Here is a 10841-nt window from a genome sequence, read left to right as displayed (position 1 = left end):
ACAGGCTTCTCGGCATGTAGATGGCGGGCGGTGGCCGCGGCGAGCAGGGCTAGGCATAGTTTGGCATAGTAGTAGGCGTGGTTTATATGTTTATCTGTTTTTGTACAAATTTCAATAAAGTTTTGCCGAGTTTGTGCTAGATCGCCGAGTTTGTACAATTTTGTACTATGAAATATCGTCGAGTTCGCGTGATTTTGACGGCGATTTTGGAGGCGTCGACTGGGAACGCAATCGCCCCACGCACCAAGCATGCGCCGGCTTGTCTTCATGCGGCTCTTTTTCAAGGTCCTGGGGCCGAACGGTCGGAGATGCTCTAAGGGCATCTCCAATGGTTGTAAGATAGTTGTTGGTAGATTTTGCCACATAGGATTTTTGATGATGTGTCATATAATAAATGAGGGAAGAGAGAAAGGTTGTATGTACATGAACCAACACCCATTGCACAAGCTCCAATGTAGAATGAGAGAGCATATTATTTATTATCTCACATCGTATTGGGCAAACTACATACAACCCATTAAAATTGTTGTATGTTAAGGTGTTGGTTGATGACATGACATATTTTACCAATAAGGTAACATACAAACCGTTGAAGATGTCCTAATAAGGCGGCCGGGTAGATGGTGTGAGTGCTTGAGTTCAGCGGCTTGGCTGTACACCGCTCGTGAGCAAAAGCCCGCCGTGCGCCACACGGCTCTACCAGTGCAAAGCGCCCGGGTGGCAGCGTCCGGATGGCCCCGTGCACGCGAGCACGTGGTACGCCGAGCTCACGCTCATAAAGGTCACCCCCACGCCCCACCTCGGCCGCAACTCACTTCCGCGTTCCCCTTCCTCTCGACTCGGTTCGAACCGGTTTGGGGCCCTCTTCGCATGGCCGCTTCCAAACCCTAACCCGCAGATCCTTTGCTCCCCTAAACCCTTCCCCCAATCCTCCTTCTCCTCCGCCCCGCGGTGCTCGCTGGTGCGGGCACCGCCCTCCGCTGCTCTGCCCGGCGGGACGCTCGGCGTCTCGACCCCCGCCTCAGCCGTCGCGCGTGAGGTACGCTTTGCCCATTTCTCTCCTCTCCTGGGTCAGCGTGCGCTCGGCGCGGTGCGCCTCCATGCTTAGCTTGTGGTGCTGGTGCGGTTCGATGTTCGGGGCGCGGGCAATTTGCTGATTCGGCGAGGCCTCCCGAGTCGCGAACCCTACAGGCCGGGCGTGCACTCGCTGCCGCCTCGCACGGGGAGGGTGTGGGGCCTGGATGGTGGGTTCGGACTTCGGAACGGTGTGGTTTTGTTCTTGCGTTTTTCCATGCGTGTTCGCCACCTGTAGCCATGAACCCCAGTTAGCTTCCCAATTCGAGAACATTATATTGCCTGGAAGAAGCAATGGCGTCGAAAAACACTCGATTGTGGCAATCTTTTGGGTGTTTGATTTGATGCTTTTTTCGATTTGATGGATTGCGTGGTAGAAGATGTGAGAGAGGGGTCGGAGTAATTCGCTGATATGCACTCTTGCCGTTATACTGCTGCGAGTATCAGCATGCTCTGATTTGACTTGGATCGTCTTCTTTTCTTGTCTATGCATATTGCTTGTTCGTGCATGCATTACAAGCCCCTTCTATACATATCCTGATGGATATTTTCTTAGTATTGTGGGTTTTCACATCCGAAAACATGGTGTTGGATTCATTCTGCTTCTTAAATGTGTGATGCAATGCTAACCTGATAGTTATTTCGGTTTTTTTTCTGGCAGAAATGATTAATTCATCTTCACTCCTAACGACTAGTAGCCTTTAATAGTTTGTTTCCTTTATTTTCTGCGGAGACTCTGAGCTAATAAGTAGTCAATGCCATTCATTCAATGGTACTCCTATATCTTTTTATTAGCCGTTATCCCCTTCTGCACGGTAAGTAACGCCATATAAAAACCTACCAACCCCTCGCTCGCTGAACCAATGTGCCATCACTAATTTCCCTAATAATTGGGTGATCACATCCTCTGCTAATAACTGAATCGCTAGCCTCACTGCACGCCTCTTGCATGTGGTTTGTTGCCCTCTGGGATCTGGCCCTTCAGCATGCAGGCTCCTCTAGCGCTCATATGATTAGCGATTGGAAATTAGAACATTAGCAATAAGTCACTTGGTACGTCAGGGGTAAAAAGGAAAGAAAACACCCACACTGAGTACCAGAGGCAAATCCTGTCAAACAATATGGGAAAGATTAGAAATTTTTTCATGCCTTACAAAATGAGATGGTGGAGTTCTGGTTAGGATTTTTGACTGACTTTAAGATTGTCAGCATTTCTGAGCTCCGTAAATCAGAATTCTCTTATGAGAGAGGTTAGACTTAAGGGAGACATTTGGCCCATCAGCCAATGGGAAGAGGATAAGGGGAGGAGGGAGAGAAGTACGGGAGATGGGCTTTGGCCCAGGCTGTCTAAGGGTAGGTGAGAGCGATGAATGGGCCATGAAATATTTGTCACCATTCAAATTTTAAGAAAAAAAATGATATTCAAATTCGGAAAACATTAAGCATTCAAATAAGCAAGGGAAAATACCAAATGAACTAATAATCCAGAAAGAAGATCAACGTTTCATATTGTAATAATTGAATCCTATATTTATGTTACAACTAGGTTAATTGTTGTTGTGGCAGGAAAAATGTTTAATGCTCGAACGAGAATTATCTCCTTATCTTTTTTTCCTAAAAGAAGAATTTATGAACTATGTTTGTGGCTTTATGCATGTTCTAAGTGGTTTTGCATTGCAACAAATATTTTATTATGTTCCATATCCTGCACTTATTCCTGTATCTGTGGTTTCCGTTTTTGTTTGTGCATCATGTTAATCTATAAACAGAAACATCACCTGTCTGAGATATAGTAGCTTAAAATTTACTGGGACCAGGCAGTCGTTATGGTAATAGCCATGTGATGCGTATTCATATCTGTGGTTTTTATAAGAAATTAAGAATGGAACCCTTCCGTAGGATTCATTGTGTTTCTAAGAATGCATTATCTGTGAATGAAGCTCTAGTAAACTGTTTCTTCTCCCTTAGTCTTTCAGCTTGCACGTAGTTCCGAACTACCCGTTTTATTTTCTTGTTATCTTATTTTAGCTTGCTGTGGCTGTCATATCTCAAAGTTGATTATCTTTCCACTAGTGATTTGAATGCCTTTTACTGTATCTATTCCTAATTAACTAATGACTTCCGAAAATCTGTATTGTGTTTGTTATTAGGTGCATGTCTCAACTCGATCTGAAGGATATATGTAGTGGATGTTGAATGACATTCTCTATGGATTTGAACGCATCACCATTGCCTGAAGAAGAGGATGAGCAGCCTTATGAAGAACCACCTGGTGAGGCTGATTATGCGCATGAGGAGGAACATGTTGAGTCTGCTGTTGCAACATTGCGAAGGGTATGTAGTACTCATTCTGGTTATAGTTTTCCATTTGCTGTGAATTGCTCATTGTGTAAGTTATAATTGAAATATAAACTATGTCTTATTAGACATGTGTGCTAGGTTAACATTGTTAGCTGAAGAAAATTACTGACAGAGAGATGGTTATCATTGATAATTTGGTATGTATCATCGCGGCTTTCAAGATAAAAATTGTAGATGTACTCTGCATCAGGATCATAATGAAATATCCATTTTTGTGGGGATTGTGTTTTTACAGCAAAGTTGGTTCATATGTGTAACTTCATTTTCCACTTAAATTTGCACCATGCAAAAACAATAACCGCTTGTTTTCTTACCAGAAAGCATGCAAACTGGTTTTATTTGGTGTTGCTAGCTCTATCATTTTTATGCAAATTCTGCTCTTGTTACTAGGAGCGTGAAGAGAGGCGGAGGAAATTGAAGAGAGAGCACCAGGATGAAGGCTCAATGCAACACCCTCAGCAGATAAGGAATGATTATGCACCTCCAATCAAAGTTGGTAGAGGCCGGATTAAAGAGGCACCTGAGGGTATGAATAAGTCAAATTGTTTTCTAACGAGCTCTTCTAATTGTTGATAATATAAAATATATATTTTATACCTTATATTCTCTCTTTCACTTTGGCAATTTCTATTTATGGTATTTTTTTAAATAAATGGATTTTTAGTATTTGTATTTTCATGGTTTGATTTCAGGTTGGTTGGATTGTCCTGCATTTGGTGAGCCAATAGATAAAATCATACCCTCCAAAGTTCCTCTTGATGAAACATTCAATGAATCAGTTCCTCCTGGCAAAAGATATTCTTCCAAACAAGTAGTAAACAAGCAAAGAAAAGCTGGCCGTGAAGTAAGTATTGTTTGGTTGATAATTTCTAGTGTTTACCATATGTGTTATGTCTGGGCATGTTGTACCTATTTATATGCAAAATGGGTTATTCACACAGAAAAAATGCCAATTTGAAGTGCTCTTACAACATGTTTAGTTTACTTAACTATCTCTTATTTATATCAAGGGTGTATACTTGATACCATTGGCACCCCTTCCTTCTGTATGAATGTGTTCCTAGTTAGCTACTTGTTACCGAAAGATAATTTTACTTCTGTATTAATTTTTTTTTTTTTTCAGATAGGGCTGGTGATTGATCTGACTAATACTTCTCGATATTACTCACCAGCAGAGTGGACAAAGCAAGGTACTAAGCATCTCAAGGTGAGAGAGCTTAGCTTAAACACATCTTTTATTTTGAAGTACTCCTTCCTAAACATTTCCATTTTTAGATTCCTTGCAAGGGAAGAGATGCTGTACCAGATAATGAATCTGTTAACGCATTTGTCTATGAGGTAACAACAACAATATTTTTGATACAGATATTTACATTATCAGTATATATTATTCTGGATGGTGTGTATTTATTCAGTCTGATGCTTAATTCTTGATATCTTATTTGGCATCTCCTTTTCACCCCAATTATTTCCCACTTTGTATCTTACTATCTTTCACATGATGCTTTAAACCACGATGTAGTTATCAATGGCACCTTAGCTTGAGTGACAAGCCACTTATTTGTGGATTGGTCGATAATTATCATGATGTGTGCTATGTGTTCAGCAGTTTTTTTGTGTGCTAATTTACACCACGTTGCTCATTCGATCTAGCCCTTTTTCATTTATCATATTTATTGATTTGTTTTTTCAGTTCATTGGTATGGTGCATAGTACTTGCAAGCTCACCTCTTTTTTTTTTTTTGTAAAACAATACGCCGGGGCACACGAGTTTGATGATATAAACATGCATATGGATCTTCACCTTTTTTTGTGGCTGTGGTGACTTTCTTCTTTTCTTATTAGACACTCTTCATTCCATGTGGTTAGTTTTTTCTACTGTAGAGTTAATTGATGTGCTTGTAGGTCATTAATTAACGACCATATATCTATATAAAAAGCTCATCAGAAGCTATTTATGAAATTATTTTGCTATTTTCAGGTGATGATGTATCTTGAACGACAAAAGCATACCAAGACTCCCAAGTATATTCTAGTTCACTGTACCCATGGTCATAATCGTACAGGTTTCATGATTATTCATTACCTCATGCGTACACGCATCTCTTGTGTTGCTGAGGTAGGGCAACTAGACAGTGAGTGTTTTTTCAATGTAGTTCTACTATTTGTCTTGACATCAATTTTCCCCCTAGGCAATACGTATTTTTGCTCAAAGGCGACCTCCTGGTATATATAAGAGGGACTACATTGAAGCATTGTATTCATTTTATCACGAGGTTCCTGAGAATATAATTGTAACATGCCCTTCAACACCAGAATGGAAGAGGCCTTCTGATCTTGATCTAAATGGTGAAGCTAAGCCAGATGACGATGATGACAACGGTGATGTTTCACCAGTACATGTATGTATTTTCCCCTTTTATTTAGGTAAAATTATTCCAAGTAATTGTAGGCTGCTTCCTTGTACCCGTTGATCCTTTTTCAATTGTTGGAATACAAACTGCTATGTAACTTCTATTTCTTCGCACCTTCTACTTGAGTATTTGAATTTTACTTTTGAACATTACAGATGGAGTCAACCATATCATGGATCATGTTTGTTCATTTTCAAGCAACATTATTTGTCTGATAACTGATTTATTGTTTTGTTCTTGAGACATCCTCTTGTATCTTGCAGAATGATGTAGAGGAGAAAGTCATCACCAATGATGATGTGCTGGGAGACGCTGTACCTTTTGATCAGCAAGAGGCTCTGCGGATCGTATGCTATCGTTTGCTTGAACTTCCCCCTGTAAGTACACATTTTCTTATTCGTGCTCAACTAGCATTTTTGTGTGGATAACATCAAACACCAGTATTGCTGTTTGTAGAATACTCTCCCCATCCCAGAATAGAAGGTGCACATGTTATGCAAATTTAACTTTAACCAATGATTATTCCAACCACACGTGGATTAATACATGATGCGAAGTTGACATCTAATTGCTGGGAAAATGCTCGCACCTTATATTTCGGGATGGGGGGGAATAGCTCAAATGTTACGAATTTTCAAGTGAGCAGAGAGTACATGCATGCAGTGTTGCTGTATGTCAAGTACTGCAGAGCTTGTGAATGAAATCTAACGGGAAGTATTTATGCAAGCATTTGCTCATTTCACATGATGTGATGGTTCGACATGGTGTGCACCTACATATTAACTATTTTACTAAGCTGTGTGAAATAATATGCAAATAATGTGCTTTTCTGTCATCAAACTGAACTCCTGAAATGGGTTATGGCGTTTTCAATATGAACATTCAAAGTGTGTGTGTGTGTGTGTGGCGTTTTCAATATGAACATTCAAAGTGTGTGTGTGTGTGTGCGCACGTGCGCGTGTGGGCTGCGCTATTGTGAGCGAGCGCGCATAACGTCTTAGCGTGCGCTCCGGTCTAATTAGGTGGGCAGGTCACACCGGGAGTAGGCTTCTCCCCCGCTAAAATATTTGAGGGTAAAACTGTTTCTAAGAAAAAGTAATGGATTTAATTTGGTTACCATGCATCGTATACGACGTCCCGATCCGAAGGTCATTAGTTTTTGGCAGTAATATAGATAGAAGAGATGGTAATGGACGAGAATTCTTTACCAAGCAATGAGATGGTTCGATCCCTCGGCCTCGTAAACCTAGTAAATTCATTCTAATATGTAGTAACCAATTACTACATGCTCTCTAATTGTTAGCAGTAAAAGGGATGGAGTGGATGGTAATGAAACAAATTATTTGACCAGCGAAAGATGCTTCAATCCTGGAATGTAGTAAAATCAGGTTGCTATGTAGTAACGCATTACTGCATGTGCCTTTTCGTTGAAAAATACACACCCTTGCTTGGTTAACGCATTACTCCATTCTAAGTAATTGTTAGCAGTAAAAAGAATGGAGTGGATGCTGGATGGTAATGAAACTACCAACGAAGGAATTAGAGATGCTTTCATCATGACGCATGGTAACCGTATTACTGCTGTGTAGTAATGCTTGGATCAGTATGTAGTGATTGTTTTTTCACGAAGGAAGGGGACTAGCGAAGCGCGTGGACCAGTATTGGTCGTAAATCGTTACGATGGAATTTTCCCGACGCGCGCCCCCTCCGGCTAGTTAACGCGTACTGGCCGGTTGGGTCGAACTGGACAGAGCGTATGCTAAGAAATAATGCGCGCAGGCTCAGTTTAGCATGTCTGTATATATTGTATTATGGCATGGGTGGAACATGCTATTATAGTGCGTTTTCTGTGTCTTTTGCCTGTTCATAACTAATTATTTTATGCGATACTTCCATTTGACACTTCCATGTTGCAATCTTTGTAAATTATTTTGTTTCTGCAATTTTTATGTATATGTAGCTTCAAAAGAAGTTTCTTTCTTACATCCTTTCTTTGGTTATAGGCGAGAGGGCATGCACAATTTCCAGGATCACACCCAGTCTCTCTTGACAGGTAACCAACGGTAAACCCTACTGCATATATTGTTTATAATATTAAATAAATTATTCTACCATCTTATGTTTTTCTCTCTTAAATTTCTCTTGTAAGGCATTATCATAAATTGCAAATCAGCACCTGTTGAGTAAATACACCCGTTCGTTTTGTGAAACTATGCACCCTACCTTTTTAAGAACCTCTGATACACGCATGCTGTCCTCATTCTGAAATTGGAGTACTTTCTTCTATGTATCAATTCATATAGCTTATCCCCCTTTTCATATATTAAAGAGTGATGATTCGTTCGCAGTTAGGGTCGATGCATACCATCTTAGCGACCCACTCTAATCTGATGTCTCAAAAAAAAGTTGATATATCTGAAAATTATGTCGTAATTGTACAGTTAATCCCTTAATTACACCATACTAATTAAACTTTGCAACCTCTCTTTTGAAATTATGATGAATCTCACCGCAATCCATTCCTTATTCCTTAGTCATGACGCTATGACTACTGAGCACTGACCTTGTTTGCTGCTCCACATGAAATATTTGTCATAAAGTGTAATGGTTGCCATACCGTTTTATATCATTAAAACCGCACCAAGTTTCAAGAAATTAAAAAAAGGAGTTCTAAATCAGGAGGTGTTATATTTTTATGACTCGTATGGTTGACAAAAAGTGCATTTTTTTGCGTAAGACAAAAAGTGCATTGGGTGTGTATCTTTGCTAGTAATACTAAGATTAGTGATTAGTTTTAACAGCTAACCTTAAGGTGTTCATGAAGCAAGGCACTGTAAATGTTCGTGAAGCTTGTCCTAGTGTTAACATTAAAAGATGTTGGTTTGTTCTGATCCTACAAGCTAATACTTAGTGGGTGGTGGCAACAGCTAGCTTTAAGAAAACAATAGTTACTTAGATGGTAGGTGAACAGGCAAGGTTCTGCAAAATTCTATTGTTCTGAATGGACCATTATCGATTTTGGTTTATCTCCTTCTCCCTTATGTGGCCTTTTCTCTAATGCATTCTCTTTTGCTGATTGCAGTGATAATCTGCAGCTACTTAGACAGCGATACTATTATGCTACTTGGAAAGCTGACGGAACCCGATATATGATGCTTATAATGAGGGATGGTTGTTTCTTGATTGATCGGAATTTTTGCTTTAGGAGAGTTCAGATGCGCTTTCCCCATAGGAACCTGAATGAAGTAATGTCCTCCTCCTGATGCAGGAGAATCCATCGTAGTACATTTCTGTTTACATATCTAACCTTATTTCTTCGCCAATTGAAGGGTCCACATGATATGACATTGATTGACGGGGAAATGATTATAGATACAGTACCTGATTCAGGATTGAAGAGGAGGTACTTAGCGTATGATCTGATGGCACTTGATTCAGTGTCCAAGACAAAGGTATCTATTATAGTTTCCTTCCATTGAAGGAACATTGAGCACCCTTCGTTGAATTATTACCTGGAAGTCAGCCTCTTCGTCTATTATTAATGCCTTACTTAGATAACTGCTGTGGTCCATCCTCTGTCATTTTGAGCGACTACAAAATTTCTTGTTGCTGCACATATTTATGGAAATAGTAATCACAGTATTCCTTTGTGTTACAACTTGCCATCATATTTAATTGATGTATACTTTGTCAAAGTAAATATCGAAGTTTGTATTTACTATGTCTATCATATCATCTTACCAATATGAGTACTTTTGTGGTAGGTTTTGTTACAGTTAGACCTTATCGGTGCAATTAGTTCTTGGCCTTAGTATAGTTTTAATTTCATAGTATTTTTGTATGCAGTTGCCTTTCTCTGAGAGGTGGAGATTAATTGAAGATGAAATAATCCGGCCACGCCATAACGAGAGAAAAATGTTTGAGAGTGGTGCTAAGAGCAATCCAATGTACAAATATGATATGGAGCTATTTTCGGTAATTGGATTCGGACCTGCTACATTTTAATGTTCCATTTTGATGAGTTGAAGTACATTTCTTATGTTTGGGTGCTCTACCAGGCCCGGAGAAAGGATTTCTGGCTTCTGCATACAGCAAAAAGGGTACTGAAGGAGTTTATCCCATCACTTTGCCATGATGCTGATGGCCTGATATTTCAGGTATGTTTGTCTTCTTTCGGTGACTGTACTGGAAACTTGAAAGCTGAAATTCCAGTGCAAGTTGATGCAATGCATAGATGCATAAGGAAGAAAACAAGCTATAATGGTGAACTACATGATTATATTTGTTTTGATAAAACCTCATGAAACTACATATGTAACATAATCTTGGATTTTCTACTACAAGCAGAAGAGAAAAATGTTAACATTTTAGTCTCCCTGATTTTTGGAAACTACCGGGACTTCTAAGTATTTGAACTGTAGTCTATTACTTCAATTTTAATCTCCCATTTTATTTTCCGCCTTAACATTATTTGGTTGTGGCACTGCCTGAATTTACATGTCAGTTTGAGTTGCAAGCATGAAGTGGATCCTGGTTATATACATAGGAGTCATGTGGCCTTCTTGAGAACAATATAGACTCGTAGCATTATGATGCAAACCTGTCTATTGAGCTGTTTATTTCAGTTTGCAGCTGACTATATTAATCATCAGGAACACAAATAGTCTTGTGAGATACTTGGAAGGCAGAAAATGTGCTAATCAATCTACAGAGTAAAAGCTTTGTGGTAGCAACAACAACAACAACAACAAAGCCTTTAGTCCCAAACAAGTTGGGGTAGGCTAGAGGTGAAACCCATAAGATCTCGCAACCAACTCATGGCTCTGGCACATGGATAGCAAGCTTCCACGCACCCCTGTCCATAGCTAGCTCTTTGGTGATACTCCAATCCTTCAGGTCTCTCTTAACGTTAACGGACTCCTCCCATGTCAAATTCGGTCTACCCCGCCCTCTCTTGACATTATCCGCACGCTTTAGCCGTCCACTATGCAC

The 10841-nt window shown here is 40.0% G+C and overlaps 1 protein-coding gene across 1 annotated transcript; it reads left to right on the top strand.

Annotated features, from left to right (window-relative positions):
• Positions 1 to 802: 802 nt before the first annotated feature.
• Positions 803 to 10006, top strand: LOC125530610 (mRNA-capping enzyme-like; the record flags this gene model as incomplete). Its single annotated transcript, XM_048694994.1, is given in 14 exon segments — positions 803 to 1039; positions 3225 to 3408; positions 3826 to 3961; positions 4128 to 4279; positions 4559 to 4642; positions 4711 to 4773; positions 5417 to 5554; positions 5628 to 5837; positions 6113 to 6226; positions 7853 to 7902; positions 8932 to 9094; positions 9179 to 9301; positions 9696 to 9824; positions 9908 to 10006. Coding segments are annotated over 13 exon segments (1599 nt in total), but the record flags the coding sequence as incomplete, so codon positions are not given.
• Positions 10007 to 10841: the final 835 nt, after the last annotated feature.

The sequence above is a fragment of the Triticum urartu genome, unplaced genomic scaffold, assembly GCF_003073215.2.
Source record: "Triticum urartu cultivar G1812 unplaced genomic scaffold, Tu2.1 TuUngrouped_contig_6436, whole genome shotgun sequence".
In the NCBI taxonomy this organism is placed as follows: domain Eukaryota; kingdom Viridiplantae; phylum Streptophyta; class Magnoliopsida; order Poales; family Poaceae; genus Triticum; species Triticum urartu.
Note: the sequence above shows the minus strand (reverse complement) of the source record. Positions and strands in the feature narration are given on the sequence as shown.